The 16,414-nt window shown below is 37.4% G+C and overlaps 3 protein-coding genes across 4 annotated transcripts; 1 reads left to right on the top strand and 2 right to left on the bottom strand.

Annotated features, from left to right (window-relative positions):
• The first annotated feature begins 5,966 nt into the window (after positions 1-5,966).
• On the top strand, positions 5,967-7,052 carry LOC104750053 (uncharacterized). The gene has a single exon (XM_010471779.3). The coding sequence runs from the start codon at positions 6,282-6,284 to the stop codon at positions 6,912-6,914; it is 633 nt and encodes a 210-aa protein (XP_010470081.1). The 5' UTR covers positions 5,967-6,281; the 3' UTR covers positions 6,915-7,052.
• LOC104750052 (zinc finger CCCH domain-containing protein 24) lies at positions 6,910-11,012 on the bottom strand. 2 transcript variants are annotated; one of them, XM_087493335.1, is made up of 13 exons: positions 10,185-11,012; positions 9,967-10,059; positions 9,685-9,876; positions 9,520-9,592; positions 9,249-9,381; positions 9,018-9,171; positions 8,831-8,914; positions 8,619-8,741; positions 8,330-8,506; positions 8,114-8,248; positions 7,842-7,937; positions 7,422-7,756; positions 6,910-7,318 (listed from the first exon to the last, which is right to left on the bottom strand). In XM_087493335.1, the coding sequence occupies exons 1-13, from the start codon at positions 10,854-10,856 to the stop codon at positions 7,072-7,074; spliced, it is 2,514 nt and encodes an 837-aa protein (XP_087349461.1). In that variant the 5' UTR covers positions 10,857-11,012; the 3' UTR covers positions 6,910-7,071. The 2 variants fall into 2 exon arrangements, with proteins under 2 accessions (XP_087349461.1, XP_087349460.1); XM_087493334.1 differs by lacking the exon at positions 6,910-7,318 and having other exon boundaries at positions 7,614-7,752; positions 7,838-7,937.
• Positions 11,000-16,149, bottom strand: LOC104750051 (beta-galactosidase 8). The gene is made up of 19 exons (XM_010471776.2): positions 15,693-16,149; positions 15,521-15,569; positions 15,227-15,424; positions 14,994-15,089; positions 14,797-14,909; positions 14,638-14,704; positions 14,449-14,541; positions 14,209-14,352; positions 13,964-14,052; positions 13,787-13,892; positions 13,598-13,685; positions 13,396-13,514; positions 13,136-13,297; positions 12,833-13,035; positions 12,587-12,696; positions 12,390-12,490; positions 11,836-12,263; positions 11,406-11,751; positions 11,000-11,313 (listed from the first exon to the last, which is right to left on the bottom strand). The coding sequence occupies exons 3-19, from the start codon at positions 15,401-15,403 to the stop codon at positions 11,206-11,208; spliced, it is 2,550 nt and encodes an 849-aa protein (XP_010470078.1). The 5' UTR covers positions 15,404-15,424; positions 15,521-15,569; positions 15,693-16,149; the 3' UTR covers positions 11,000-11,205.
• Between the last annotated feature and the right edge of the window lie 265 nt (positions 16,150-16,414).

Below are 16,414 nucleotides of genomic sequence, written 5' to 3'. Positions count from 1 at the left end.
TTGAGACTATGTACAATGACGGTGTTGAATTAAGAATTCAACTTTTGAATTCATACAATGTGGGTGTTGAAAAATGAAAAAAAATCTATGTGGATTAAATCACGTTAAATAAACAAAAATGGAGACCAATAGGACACATGATGCATTATTATTGGTTGTTAAAGTTTTTTATACTTCTAATTTCATCATAACTATTTGACTCCTCTAATATCATCCTAAAGGGTTGTTGTTCCCTCCCCTCTACAAGCACCATCATTTTCCACTCTTGTACCAAGGTAAACCAGTGGAGCTCATCTTGGATCAAGAAAAGATTGCCACCCTCTTTGCCTATTTTACTCACACCTATTTCATCCTTAAGCCTAAGTTCACTGAAAATGTTTGGGCAGATTGGTCCAAATCTCTTGGGAAGAGAGTATGGTGAAATCCTTGGAAGATTGTGATTTCATCAAAATCTACGAATGAATTTTAGAAGAGAAAAAGAAGAGTAATACTATTGTATGTTTTTAATCTTTACAATATGATATCGACAACCATTGTTCTTGTTTAAGAGTGTATTATGACTGTTGTATTCCTTGTATGTAGGAATGATTGACTCATATAATGCAGCTTGAGCATAAATTCAAGTGGATAATTGTAGATGGTGTTAAATAGGAGGAAGTTAACTTCACGATTGAGCCAAGCAAGATTTTCACCGGTCGAGGAGAACACCCAAAGGTAAGATTTATAAGGGCTGAATATTTTTTGATACATGCATCCTGAGATTGATGTTATGGTTTGGTTAGAGTAGTTGTAGAGACATAGGACACCCATATCCTTGTATTTGATTTCTGATGGGAGTCGAGAGCTATATGTACTATATAAAGGGTGAATATTTTTCTTAATCATTGAGACTATGTACAATGAAGGTGTTTAATTATGAATTCAACTGTTAAATTCATAATATGTGGGTGTTGAAAAATGAAAAAAAAAATCTGTGTGGATTAAACCATGTTAAATAAACAGTAATGGAGACTGCTAGGACATATGATGCATTATTATTGGTTGTTAAAATTTTTTATACTTCTAATTTCATCCTAACTATTTGACATCATCCTAACTATTTGACTCCTCTAATTTCAGACTAAAGGGTAGTTGTCCCCTCCGCTCTACAAGCAGCATCATGTTCAACTCTTGTACCAAGGTGAACCCGTGGAGCTCACCTTGGAGCAAAAAGAGATGGTCACCCTCTTTTCCTATTTCACTCACACCTATTGCATCCATAAGCCTAAGTTCACTGAAAATGTTTGGGCAGATTGGTCCAAATCTTTTGGGGAAGAGAGTAGGGTGAAATCCTTGGAAGATTGTGATTTCACCAAAATCTACGAATGGATTTTAGAAGAGAAAAAAAGTAGTAATACTCATGTATGTTTTTAATCTTTACAATATGATATCAGCAATCATTGTTCTTGTTTCATAGTCTATTATGACTGTTGTATACCTTGTATGTAGGAACGGTAGACTCTTATAAAGCGGCTTGAGCATAAATTCAAGTGGATCACTGTCGATGGTGTTAAATAGGAGGAAGTTAACTTCAAGACTGAGCAAAGCAAGATTTTCACCGATCGAGGAGAACACCCAAAGGTAAGATTTATAAGAACTGAATATTTCCTCATACATGCATCCTGCGATCGAGGTTAGGGTTTGGTTTGAAGATTTGTCGAGACATAGGATACCCATATCCTTGTATTTGATTTCTGATGGGAGTCGAGAGCTATATGTACTATATGAACGGTGAATATTTTTCTTAATCATTGAGACTATGTACAATGGATGTGTTGAATTATAAATTCAAATGTTGAATTCATACAATGAGGGTGTTGAAAAATGAAAAAAAAATCTATTTGGATTAAACCATTGTACATTTTTTCAACATGTTGAATAAACAAAAATGGGGACCAGTAGGACACATGATGCATTATTATTGGTTGTTAAAGTTTTTTATACTTCTAATTTCATCCTGACTATTTTACATCATCCTAACTATTTGATTCCTCTAATATCATCCTAAAGGATTGTTGTTCCCTCCCCTCTACAAGCATCATCATTTTCCACTCTTGTACCAAGGTGAACCTGTGGAGCACATCTTGGACAAGAAGAGATGACCACCCTCTTTGCCTATTTCACTCACACATATTTCATCCATAAGCCTAAATTCACTGAAAATGTTTGGGCAGATTGGCCCAAATCTCTTGGGGAAGAGAGTAGGGTGAAATCTTTGGAAGATTGTGATTTCACCAAAATCTACGATTGAATTTTAGAAGAGAAAAAGAGGAGTAATACTCTTGTATATTTTTAATCTTTACAATATGATATCAACAACCATTGTTCTTGTTTAAGAGTGTATTATGACTGTTGTATTCCTTGTATGTAGGAACAATTGACTCATATAAAGTAGCTTGAGCATAAATTCAAGTGGATCACTGTCGATGGTGTTAATTAAGAGGAAATTAACTTCAAGATTGAGCCAAGCAAGATTTTCACCGGTCGAGGAGAACACCCAAAGGTAAGATTTATAAGGGCTGAATATTTCTTGATACATTCATCATGAGATTGATGTTATGGTTTGGTTAGAGTATTTGTAGCGACATAGGACACCCATATCCTTGTATTTGATTTCTGATGGGAGTCTAGAGCTATATGTACTATATAAAGGGTGAATATTTTTCTTAATCATTAACACTATGTACAATAAAGGTGTTTAATTATGAATTCAACTGTTGAAAAATAAAAAAAATATATGTGGATTAAACCATGTTAAATAAACAATAATGGAGACCGCTAGGACACATGATGCATTATTATTTGTTGTTAAAGTTTTTTATACTTCTAATTGCATCCTAACTATTTGACATCATCCTAACTATTTGACTCCTCTAATTTCATCTTAAAGGGTAGTTGTTCCCTCCCCTCTACTAGCAGCATCATGTTCCACTCCTGTACCAAGGTGAACCCGTGGAGCTCACCTTGGAGCAAAAAGAGATGGTCACCCTCTTTGCCTATTTCATTCACATCTATTTCATCCATAAGTCTAAGTTCACTGAAATGGGCAGATTGGTCCAAATCTCTTGGGAAGAGAGTAGGGTGAAATCCTTGGAAGATTGTGATTTCACCAAAATCTACGAATGAAATTTACAAGAGAAAAAAAGGAGTAATACTCTTGTATGTTTTTAAACTTTACAATACGATATCAACAACCGTTGTTCTTGTTTAAGAGTCTATTATGACTGGTGTATTCCTTGTATGTAGGAACGGTTGACTCATATAAAGCAGCTTGAGCATAAATTCAAGTGGATCACTGTTGATGGTTTTAAATTGGAGGAAGTTAAATTCAAGATTGAGCCAAGCAAGATTTTCACAGGTCGAGGAGAACACCCAAAGGTAAGATTTATAAGGACTAAATATTTCTTGATACATGCATCCTGAGATCGAGGTTAGGGTTTGATTAGAGTATTTGTAGAGACATGACCCATATCCTTGTTATTGATTTCTTATGGGAGTCGAGAGCTATATGTACCATATAAATGGTCAATAGTTTTTTGAATCATTGAGCCTATGTACAATGGAGGTGTTGGATTATAAATTCAACTATTGAATTTAACAATGAGGGTGTTGAAAAATGAAAAAAAATATATGTGGATTAAACAAAAATGGGGACCAGTAGGACACATGATGCATTATTATTAGTTGTTAAAGTTTTTTATACTGCTAATTTCATCCTGACTATTTTACATCATCCTAACTATTTGACTCCTCTAATATCATCCTAAAGGGTTGTTGTTCCCTCCCCTCTACAATCAACATCATTTTCCACTCTTGTTCCAAGGTGAACCTGTGGAGCTCATCTTGGATCAAGAAGAGATTGCCACCCTCTTTGCCCATTTTACACACATATTTCATCCTTAAGCCTAAGTTCACTAAAAATGTTTTGGCAGATGGTCCAAATCTCTTGGGAAGAGAGTATGGTGAAATCCTTGGAAGATTGTGATTTCATCAAAATCTACGAATGAATTTTAGAAGAGAAAAAGAGGAGTAATACTCTTGCATGTTTTTAATCTTTACAATATGATATCAACAACCGTTGTTCTTGTTTAAGAGTCTATTATGACTGTTGTATTCCTAGTATGTAGGAACGCTTGACTCATATAAAGCAGCTTGAGCATAATTTCAAGTGGATCATTGTCGATGGTGTTAAATAGGAGGAAGTTAACTTCAAGATTGAGCCAAGCAAGATTTTCACCGGTCGAGGAGAACACCCAAAGGTAAGATTTATAAGTGCTGAATATTTCTTGATACATGCATCCTAAGATCGAGATTAGGGTTTTGTTAGAGTATTCATAGAGACATAGGACACCCATATCCTTGTATTTGATTTCTGATGGGAGTCGAGAGCTATATGTACTATATAAAGGGTGAATATTTTTCTTAATCATTGAGACTATGTACAATGAAGGTATTGAATTAAGAATTCAACTGTTGAATTCATACAATATGGGTGTTGAAAAATGAAAAAAAATCTATGTGGATTAAACAACGTTAAATAAACAAAAATGGAGATCACTAGGACACATAATGCATTATTATTGGTTGTTAAAGTTTTTTATACTTTTAATTTTATCCTAACTATTTGACATCATCCTAACTATTTGACTCCTCTAATTTCATCATAAAGGGTAGTTGTTCTTTCTCCTCTACAAGCAACATCATGTTCCAGTCTTGTACCAAGGTGAACCCGTGGAGCTCACCTTGGAGCAAAAAGAGATGGTCACCCTCTTTGCCTATTTCACCCACACCTATTTCATCCATAAGCCTAAGTGCACTGAAAATGTTTGGGAAGATTGGTCCAAATCTCTTGGGAAGAGAGTTGGGAGAAATCCTTGGAAGATTGTGATTTCACCAAAATCTACGAATGAATTTTAGAAGAGAAAAAGAGGAGTAATACTCTTGTATGTTTTTAATCTTTACAATATGATATCAACAACCATTGTTCTTGTTTAAGAGTCTATTATGACTGTTGTATTCTTTGTATGTAGAAACGGTTGACTCATTTAAAGCAGCTTGAGCATAAATTCAAGTGGATCATTGTCGATAGTGTTAATTAGGAGGAAGTTAACTTCAAGATTGAGCCAAGCAAGATTTTCACCGGTCGAGGAGAACATCCAAAGGTAAGATTTATAAGGGCTGAATATTTCTTGATACATGCATCCTGAGATCGAGTTTAGGGTTTGGTTAGAGTATTTGTAGAGACATAGGACACTCATATCCTTTTATTTGATTTTTGATGGGATTCGAGAGCTATATGCACCACATAAAGGGTGAATATTTTTCTTAATCATTGAGACTTTGTACAATGGAAGTGTTGAATTATGAAGTCAAATATTGAATTCATACAATGAGGGTGTTAAAAATGAAAAAAAAATCTATGTGAATTATACCATGTTGAATTTTTTCAAAATGTTGAATAAACAAAAATGGGGAACAGTAAGACACATGATGTATTATTATTGGTTGTTAAAGTTTTTTATTCTTCTAATTTCATGCTAATTATTTGACATCATCTTAACTAGTTGACTCCTCTAATTTCATCTTAAAGGGTTGTTGTTCTCTCCTCTTTACAAGCAGCATTATGTTCCACTCTTACTGTATTAAGGTGAATCCGTGGAGCTCACCTTGGAGCAAGAAGAAATGACTATATTTTGTGGCCTATAGATATAGACCTCATATTGGGTTGGAATGATATAATTCAGAATAAGTATAGGGAATGATTTACTTTCTCCAGTCTATATATTTTTAGTAATTCGAACTGAGATAAGTGAAAAATATTATAGCTCCAAAACTGGTTTTCCTACCAGTTTAACATTAAAACTATGGGGAAAACATTTGTTCGGGTTGTATATATATATATATATATTACTACTTGTTGATTTAATAAACAGACAAAAAAAAGATTAAAAAATGGCATAAGTACATCTACAAGTGTTATAAATAGAAAGGAGAAAGAAAGAAAAAAAAGACATGCATCCAAGTTTGAAATCTGAACGCTGCGTAATGCGTTAGACATGGGTGGATCAAACGAAATAAAATAACTTTTTACATATTTGTTGATTTTACAATTCAACAGAAACATGTATTTGTTTATTTTGATTTAGCTTCTTCCATAACCATTCTCTCCCTCCCCTTTGTTCTTCCGTAACAAGAAAAGCAATTCCCCAATTGGTGTATTGATCAATCCACATTGTGTCGCAATGGCGAAAAAGCTCGGTTTCATTGTTATGCTATCAATGTATCTCCTCCTAACTCTCCAATTTGCGCACGCTCAGGAGGATTCTCCGTCACCAGCTGTCTCGCCGGGACATGAATCTTTAAAGGATTCTTCTCCTTTGCCACCATCTTCATCACCGGAAGCAGATTCTCCTCTGCCACCGTCTTTTTCACCAGAAGCAGATTCCCCTCAGCCACCGGTTTCATCACCTGAATCCTTCGCAGATTCTCCATCACCTTCACCGCCACCTCCTCACCCGGAATCTCCCCCTGCTCCGTCACCATCTCTATCATCTCCTGGACAAGCACCCGCTCCTGCTCCATCTGACGATGATGACGACGATGATGATTCTGACCCGGAAACAGAGTATGCTCCATCTCCTGCACCGGAATTGGGGATGTCAAATGACATCAAAGCAAGCGACGAGGGCGGCGATGAATACGAGGACACAAATGGTGAAGATAGCGGAATGAGTGGATTGAAGAAAGCCGGAATCGCCATTGGAACAATATTGGGAGTAGGAGCGATTGTTATCGGAGCTCTTATTTACAAGAAACGAAGAGATAACATGACCAGAGCTCGTTACACTTACTTTACTGAAGGAGAGTTCCTTTAAAAGAGCCATGTTTTTTTTTGGATTTAAAAAACTTGTTTCACTTCTCAAAAATGTAAAACATATATAATCCTTAAACTGTGTTTTATGTAAAACAAAAATAGTTGTTGCTTGTTCTTTTGGTGCTACATCATTGTCTTATAGAGTTTATTGCATATTCTTACCTCTCAAGGAGCATTACCATTTCACAGTGGTCAGTGTGGGGAAAAAGGTCAACGGCCATAGCTTTGACAGGTCTAAAAGGCTCAGAAGTTGGCATTGACTGGGCTCTACGTCGAGCCAAACCGGCAATGCCTATTCTCTTGTTCCCTCGGTAACTTTTGTTTCCTCTATCCGCTTCATCAAATGATGGCGTGCAAAGCTCTATCGCGTTTGCCACTAGCGTTTCGGGGTTGCACGAAATGTACCTGCATCAAAGCAAAGATGGGCAATTCTGGTGTTAAGCAAAGAGAGGAAACAGAGTCCATGTAACCGAGTTTGTGGTAGCGAGTGTTTAGAGAAGGGACTAACACAAGCCTCTTTAGCCGGGGATGGGTTCTAAGAGCTTTGATTACAGCTGGATGAAGTCCAGAACGAGGTGGATCAACTATAGCAACCACGTTTTTGAACTGTGGTTTTATAGATTTTTCCGGTTCTATGGACGAGGAATCCTTCTGTGCATTATCTTGAAGGTCTTCTACTCCAGTGTATGGAGGAGGTAGGTTTTGATCAGCTACATGCTCTGAGTTTGACATTTCTTCTGTTGAGGGAATTTGTTTGTCGTTAGCATTACTTAAAGGCTTAGCTTCTTCCATTTCAGTCACATCGAAGTACTGTTTAAGTAGAGAGCTCATCACACTCTCTGCCTGTATAACAAAGCCAACAAACTACCATGAATAAAGATTAAGATAATGGAACCAACTATGAGATATGTTATTGTCAAATACATGCCTTTGCGCAGATGAACTTGCAGTTGCTAATGCCATTGATCGTTGCATTCCGTTCAGCATCTACTACAGCCGAAGCATTCATTTCTATGCCAATTACCTGTAAGAGCCTAATAGGTTAGCACCAAAACCTTTAACACAGCACCAGTTGTACCCACTTTTATAGTTTTGGTCACCAGATGTAGTTAAACAAAGTATAATTGCTTCAACCAAATCAACAAACACGGTAAGGATTGGTACTAATCGGTTTTGCAAGTTCAAGTAGCAGAGTATTACCATGCCAACACGATGTGCCAGTGTAAGCCCGATTGTTCCAGTTCCACAGCATACATCGAAGAGTAAAGTGTCGGGACCAAGGTCAGCCCAGTCTCCAGCAACTGAGTATAACTTTTCTGCTGTGACAGTATTAACCTGGATATTTAGTTTTCAAATCAATTAAACAATATTCAAAGGAATTTTGAAATGTATTGTTAGTGAAGATCCAGTTATTACCTGAAAAAATGCTGTTGGGGAAATGCTGAACCGAAGGTTGTTAATATGATCATGAATCCGAGCTTCGGTCAAGACATTGGTGGCCTGCTCCTGATTTGTCCCATTATCTGACATTGGAATAGGCAGCACTTGCAGTGGAGCATCGGGTGGTGCAACATTTGATATTCCTGTGTGATTCTGTGAAAGAGCGATAGAGGCAGTTAATAACAAAATGGGACTTAGAACTAGGAAACTGTATTATCCATTTTCTTTAAATTTGCTTAAATAAATAGTGAGGATAAGTAATCACCTGAACAACTAATGCAGTCAGAGGAAGAGTTGGAGAGCTTGCTCTAGCTCCTTCAGCAAACGCTTTCGCCATTTCTTTAAACTCAGTTGCCACTTCTGCCTCATCAGAACCTGTTAAACATACCTGAATAGTTTCACACGAGATAGAGAAATTAAAACAAGAAATAATAGTAGGATGAATGAAAAACATCGAATACCATACAAGACACAAACCTGAACAATAAGCATAACCTCCGCAATTCTTGTAACGGCATCTTCATCATTTGAAAACACGCCGGGTTTCCTCCCTTCTCGAACCTAATATAATTATTTTGAGCAAAGTATAAGAAAAGCATTAATTAGGTAAAGTCATGCTCATGCTTGAGCTATAATATAACAGCATTTCCTGCAATACACATACCGTGAACTGTCGCCAGAACCCACTATGGTGAAACCTATTCCAAACTTGGAGCTTTGAGTTTTCTATAACCTTCTGAAAGATGGAAGCATATTGAAGAGCAATTTTAGAGATGTTGGGGCAATTCACAGGCTCCTCGACTGCTGTCACACCCGCACTGGAAAGATCTTGCATTAGTTTTTCCCGTGACAATAAGAAAAACGCAAGTTTCAGGGAAGAAGAAAGTATGTCTACCAAAAGTTTCCTAGACTGAATCCAACAGTTGGCTTCCCCAGAACAGATAATCCAACCGAGAACTCACACTTGTTCCTGTAGCCATCTGTAATCGGTGATTCTATTATGCCCTCGAGATTGCATGAAAGACCACCTAAAGATTTTATGTATGAATTAGAATGGAGATCACAAGTATTAACTTTGCCAGGATGCAATTAAAACTTCAAAGAGATATACCAACCAACACCTAAGAAGTGTAATCCCAGAACACAACAATGATTTGTTTTCTTACCTCTGTCTCTAGACGTAAGGACCCATTCTGGAAGTGAACCCCCATTTGGACAAGCTTTACGCGCACTCCTCGCCTGCCAAGAATTTATATTTCCAATCAATATCACTCTGTTGAAGTTGAAACTAACAAACACCAACGCAAATCAAACATGAGAAAATTACTGACAAGTTTTTTCAGCATTTGCGCTACAGAAGCCTTTTTTTGTTCAAGCTGGTCCGCATAAGGAAGGTCAGCCAAGGGTGTCACAGCTTCACGAGCACTTTTAACGGATTTTTTCGTTTCCTTCTTGTCGAATGTACGGGGAAGAACATCAGCGATCTTCAAATTATTGCTATTAACAGTTTTCCCATCCAAAATCTGCAAATAAAATTCAACAGATTAACGAAACAACATTCTCAGATATATCTCAAAACATATAAGCTCAACAAACAAACCAAAAAAACCAACCTCCACGCCGCTCTGCAATTGTTCTGCATTCTCAAATGTCACAAAACCAACCATCATTCCTCTTCTTTTCTTTGCAGACTTATATTGAACTCCCTACAAAGATGAATGAATGAATCAATCAATCACTGAATTCGCAAAGTTCTATTCAACTACACTAACATGAACACATTTAATTCAAATTCCTCAAATATAAAACCAAAGACTAAGACTTTATTTACCTGCTCTCCTAAGAAGGTCTTCAATTCATCTGATTGCCATTTTCTAGGTAAATGCACCAAACATTTACTTAGCGACAAATCAAAAACACTACCATCATCATCGATTGATTCCATCATCTGCTCAGTGAACAAAACCTCTTCATCTTCTTTCACTTCGTGCTCAGTCATCTTCATCGCCTTGGCCTTCTTACCACGCTCAGAAGTCGGATCCCAAGTATTATCCGGTTTCATTCGGAGCTCTGCCTCACCGTGAGCGTACTTACACTCGTTCCCATGGCTACACGAAGCCTCACGCCTAAAGTAAGAACAAAGACTCGTCTTCCACCACGGCGAAAGAGTAACCTTCGTCTCCGACGATTCGAGATCGGTCTTCTCGTCATCGGCTCGTTTCCGTTTTACCCCGACGGCTTCGCTGTTATCCGTTGGTAGTGAATCGGACGATTGAATTGGATCGAAGGGAGAAGGATGAAGATCTTCGATTGATGATGTCTCCATTGGACTTGGCTCGGCCGGAGGAGGAGGTGTTAGGGTTTTGGTCGCTGATGGAATCCCATTGATTTCTATTGACGATGTTTCCATTGGAAGAGGTTCAGTGGTGGTGGAAGGAGTCTGGGAGGTTAGGGTTTCGACGGCGGACGAAGGAAGCTCGTCGATTGATGATGATGACGCCATTGGAAGTGGCGGTTGATGCTCGAGAAAGTGATGGAGTTTCAAATCGTATCAGAGACTCAGACCATTAACCCTACCCGGTTTAGATGATTTTCGTTCAGTCCAATCATCTGAATTTAATTAATTAGTTTCGGTTTGGTTTTAAATTTTCTATACCAATTTTAGTCTCCCAATCCTATTTATGATTTTAGATTTTTAGTATAAAGTTACCGACAAATAGTGACCTTTTTTATTTGGTGTAAACAAATATTCAAAATTGATTCAAAGACCATATAATAAAGCTACATTATCCATTTCATTTGCTTTATTTTCAACAATTATTACAAACTTATTATGTTAAATCTGCGGGAGCTTATGAACAAGAAGCTTCAACAGCTAAGGTCTTCACGACGCCACGACAAGGTTCTCCGAAGACTCTAGTCGAGACTTCAAGATTGCAACTCCTCAAACCAATACATGCCTGTCATCATATGTCACACCCAAAGTATAAATAAATCGAGAGGAAATGAATGTCGTTAGGATAAAAAGAGTAGATAAAAGTGAGATGAAGACCTTTTGAACAAGGGAGAGAGAGCGAGAGCTGTTGCAATGGCCGTGGGTGAAGCTACCGCAAGTACCTTTTGGTGTACCGAAGCTTGCAAATTTTATAGAAGATATGACCTGAGTGGAGACAGGACATTGTAAGGAAAGAACCGGTCTGGTTCTCTTTTTCTTCGAGATTTTAGAGCCGGAAGTCCATGTGTCCACAGGCGCTGGATGAGACTGTGACACCATTAGACACAGGCTGCTTCCTGTTTGTTTTGTCGTGAAAGATATTTGTGTTGGATCTCCTCCCATCTCTTCCAAAAGAACAAGTGTGTTCTCGCTCGGTTTTAGCCACGAGCGAGGTACGTGATACCTACAAAAGACAGTTACAGTACTTAGGCTTATTGAAGAAGCGTTTAATACAGAATAATCAACGTCTGTGAAGATTACTACTTACAGCGTCTGTGAAGGTTTTCCACAGTTCTTGAGGCATTTGTTTGCACTGTAAGATCCTCTGTAGTCACATGAATCAGTGCAACCGTTGTTTCCTGCGATACTGGTTGGCCAGTACCTACCTATGCTCTGTCCATTCACCCACGCAATACCCTTTCCTGTACCCGTGAAGTCTATCGCTACTGGCTCGCTTCCAGAAGGAGCATCAAATGTTGTTTTGTACCAAACTAGTGGCTGTTTAGTGGGCAAAGGAGTCTTTGAAACCCATTCAGAAGAATCTCCAGTTGCCAAACCTGTGTCTTCCCCTTTGAGTCCAACCTGATAAGTCCATTGCTGTGAAGCCAAATCTATTGAGCTACCACTTTTTGCACTTTTAAGTGTCACAGGTCCGGTTATACCGGCTCCCACTAAGTCAAAGAAAGCTCCATAGTTCTGGGGAATAAGTAAAATGCATTGATTGAGTTAATCCTGCCTAGTAAACATCTTGTGCATTAATGTTGACATTTTCTGCTATTGGAGAATCCAGTGTTTTGCAGATTAGAAACGAAGATAACGTACCGCAAGCCCTACGGTCACACTAAGGAGATCAATTGTGTTCTTCCCGGCTATAAGATCAATCGGGATATCTAAAGTAATCTTTTGTTTGCCATGTCCGCTTCCTGCAACGGAAAAAGTGTGTATCACTAATATAGTCAAGAAACTCAGTTCCAAACTTAATTTCAACTGCTTGTGAAAACTCAAGAGTAATGATGTACCTGCAAGTTTTCCATTTATAAAAGCATAGACCACTTGACCAATAGATTCAATGTGAAGGACGGCTTTAGATCCTTCATCAAGGAAAGTCTCATCGCCTTTAATATCCATCCTGTTAGAGATTAAAACACACACATAAAAGCTCTGTTAACTAACATAAGGAATGGAGGAAGTAGGTATAAGAACAGAACCAAGCATCTTTTCCAAGAAGAGAAATTGCTGAGAAAATTGGCCTAGGCCTACACTACCTTAGGGAATACCACAAATAATCGCTTTTGTCAGCTGTTGTGTTGATCTGCTCTAGCAATCCAGGTTTCAAGAATGCATCAGTCTTTGAAATTCCAATAGGTTCTTTAATATAACTCCATTGTGAACCTAACTCCCCAGATGAACCACCATCAGGCTTCAATGATTGACGGGCAAATGCGGCAGAAACGGTTGCAGAATTTATCTAGATATGCAGAACATATATCAAAATTAGTCGGTTGTTCCTAAGGGAAATATGGTAAGTGGTAATGAGCTTAACAGTTTTAAGATACTATTGAACAGACCTTTGCGGTGTTGAAAGCTACATTTTTGCAATCCGGCAAGATGCTTACGGACCATGCAGGCAAGTGATATGATTGTCCATTGAAAGTCACAGTTGCATCAGATTTCGTGCCAACATTTGCAAGAAAAGCAGCACATGTTCCAGATGTCTTATATACAGCAGCCTATAAAGACAAAAGATTACATATTTAGAATTACCATTTTTTTCTGGTTAAAATCAGAGCATTTGTCAAGCAGCAGAATAACATGAAAGTATTATTACCTCCAAATTTGAACCCAAAGATGTAATTGTTGGATCTGAGGCAATCAATGAGCCTTCACAAAGCTTGATCGCCTTGTGTAGATCTCGCAAGTGTCCCCATTTTGGTTGTCTAAGAAGTCCTGCAACAAAATGAATCACATGTCTTCAGTAATCCACACACTTTTGTGGTAAACAAAGATGTCCCCAGTGGTAGAATCCATACCATATTCATCAATTGGAGCATCATAGTCATAACTAGTCGAGATCAAGGGTCCTCCACTTGTTCTATCAAAGTTTGTTCCACCGTGATACTGAACCAAACAAAACCAAAACAACTTATCTAAACACTTTGCTCAATATTGCCTTGTGGAACTTAATAAAGAAAACAATTGGCTTTTGTTTTGTTTATTACCATGTAATAATTCTGGAAAGTTCCTCCTCGTTGGTAAAACCGTGCAACTGCGAATGCAAGATCTTCAACTGGCCTGTAAGGAGAAGGATCACCAAAACCAAGGAACCTGGTACAAGAAAGTAAGTCAAAATGCCATCTTTGGAAACAAACAAATTAGTAAGACAAAAAGAGACTGACCATCCACTCCAGTTCTCTGTCCACATCTTGGGTTTATTTTTTGAGTTAGGAGTAAACTGGTCACAGTAGAAACCATTGCATGTGTTGATCTACCAAGAAAAAAAAAAGAAAAAAAACAAACAGCAAGAAAGTCTCAATCAGAAAGACTAACCACCACAAAATTTGACACACTACCTATCCAAGAACTTACTACTACTACCACATTCAATTAATTACTAAAGTAGTTAGAATCATTAGAAACTCACCATGGGATCAGGAGCATCTGCTTGCTGACACATGTTCCAAGGTACTCCAGTATCTAGTGAAAGAGCCATAGAAGCAGACCACTTGATATAACTTTTCGCAGCAGCACCATACGCTGAATCAATATTCCCGTATTCATTCTCAATCTAACATCAAACAAAAAAAACACAAAAAGAAGAATCCTAAGAGATGTTACAATACAACAAGTAGATTTTTCAATTAGTTCTCAGAGAAATAATAACCTGAGAGAGAATGATTGGACCTCCTTGTGATGCATAAAGCTTTTCTTGCTTCATCAAATCAACAATCTTAGTGGTAAATCTCTGCATTTCCGCCTGCAACACACACAAACCAAACCCATCTTCTAACAACTACACAATACAACTAAAGAAACCAAAAATCTATAAATGACACATCACCTAAACCATTACCTTAAATGGCTCATTATCAGTTCGAAACTTAATCCCAGGTACAAAATGCAGCCACACTGGGAAACCACTGTTGCACACACACAGAAGAAAAAAACAATCACTCAAGAGATATTAATAAATCAATCAAACCGAAGACAGATTTTAACCCGAATTTTTTACCCGTAATTCCATTCAGCACAGACGTAAGGACCAATTCGTAGGTGAACATAGAGACCAGCTTTAGCAGCTAACTTAACAAATTTCACTAAATCGTATCTTCCTTCAAAATTATACTGCAAACAAAAAATTACAAACTCAGAGAAAACTCCAAAAATAGATAATAAAGGAAAAATACAAAAAAAAAAAACCGAACCGACCTTGTTTTTCTCCGGTTCGTGACCACTCCAGAACACGTACGTCTCGATAACATCTAAACCACCGTCTTTTGATTTCTGTATCAGGTCTGGCCACATCTGCAACACCAAAACCAAAAAAAAAAAAAAAAAAATCACAATTAAATGAAAAAAAAAAAAAAAAAAAAAAAAACAGAGTTTGTTATTATTAGTATTATACAGGCTGTCACATGCGTTACAAGAGTGTAGTAGTTTACCTCAGGAGTGCTCCGAGGATAATGAATAGAGCCAGAGATCAGAATCTTCCGTTTCCCGTCGATTACTAAAGCACGGTGGTCGTACGTTACATTCGCCGCCGTAACCGCCACCACTATCTGAAGAACTAGTAGTAACATCATCTTCATCTTCCTTCCTCCTTTAACCATTATTTGCATCCTTTGAGAAATCGATCGATGCTGATTCGATTCCGTTGTTGCTCTTATTAAAAATCTATATATAATAAACACGAATTTGCTTGTAAACAGAGATAAGCATCTTTTTTTCTGATTCACCTGTTGTTGCTTCACCGCTTTGTGTTACTGCATTATCTCACAAACAAACCTACACAGATTTCGCCAAAATAATTATAAAAAAAAAATTGGTAAAACTATTGCTTTCGCTTTCGATATGGTAAAACTATTGCTTCACTGTTTGGATTTTGGATATATGATTATAATGATTTACCACTTTTCTTTTTTGTTTCTTTGCTCAAGCGTATACGCATTGCGATTGCATCATTGTCTTCTTGTCGGATTTAATGAGATTAATGGCGAAAGATTAGTGTTTAATTAATTAAGATTTTTGTTTTAAGAGTGATGAAGAAGACGCGGGTATAAGTAAGTTAGTAGTAGTAGCCGAGAGAAGACGCAAAGAGTTATTATATAAAAGGAGAGAAGAAGAGGAGGGTGTTGTGGTGGGGTGAGTTATCGAGTGTTTCTCAGCCTTGTTCTGTTTACGGTGGACCGGAATGAATGATTTTAATTAGTTGGACAGAACGAGACACGTGGTGGGTTCAATGGTAGAGAAAGCTACAGGGGAAGGAAGTTGATGGCCGTAGACGTAGTGACATATTTTATTGATTTTGGTTTCGTTTTCGAACCCATAAATTAGGCTAAGGTACACTACTAATCTATGGAGTAGTGATCATTGTAAGCTTATAGTATAGTCATACATATAGAGTACATAATTTTTCAACTATCCATCAATTCCAACAACCACTATTATTAATGATTCGAGAATATTAATAGTTTCAACGTTTTTTTTTTTAATGTTATGTCAGTCTACCAAAAACAAAATGTGTACTCAGATATTTGCACATCGAAAATTCGCTGTCGACCTATTTTCTACGATCATTGTGATAACTTTTTCGATTTCAGGTCTAAATAGTTTGAAAGTAATTTTGGAAA

Source organism: Camelina sativa, chromosome 16 (assembly GCF_030686135.1).
Source record: "Camelina sativa cultivar CO46 ecotype springtype chromosome 16, ASM3068613v1".
NCBI classification, from domain to species: Eukaryota; Viridiplantae; Streptophyta; class Magnoliopsida; order Brassicales; family Brassicaceae; genus Camelina; species Camelina sativa.
Note: the sequence above shows the minus strand (reverse complement) of the source record. Positions and strands in the feature narration are given on the sequence as shown.

Excerpts from the sequence above, each read along its gene's own strand:
- LOC104750052 (XM_087493335.1), bottom strand. The coding sequence starts at position 10,856 with ATGGCGTCATCATCATCAATCGACGAGCTTCCTTCGTCCGCCGTCGAA. Across the intron at positions 9,382-9,519 it reads CCTTACGTCTAGAGACAGAG|GTGGTCTTTCATGCAATCTC; the intron begins GTAAGAAAACAA and ends TAAAATCTTTAG. Across the intron at positions 8,249-8,329 it reads CCCCAACAGCATTTTTTCAG|GTTAATACTGTCACAGCAGA; the intron begins GTAATAACTGGA and ends CTAAATATCCAG.
- LOC104750051 (XM_010471776.2), bottom strand. The coding sequence starts at position 15,403 with ATGCAAATAATGGTTAAAGGAGGAAGGAAGATGAAGATGATGTTACTA. Across the intron at positions 14,705-14,796 it reads TGTGCTGAATGGAATTACGG|TGGTTTCCCAGTGTGGCTGC; the intron begins GTAAAAAATTCG and ends TGTGTGCAACAG. Across the intron at positions 14,053-14,208 it reads CAGATGCTCCTGATCCCATG|ATCAACACATGCAATGGTTT; the intron begins GTGAGTTTCTAA and ends TTTTCTTGGTAG.
- LOC104750053 (XM_010471779.3), top strand. The coding sequence starts at position 6,282 with ATGGCGAAAAAGCTCGGTTTCATTGTTATGCTATCAATGTATCTCCTC.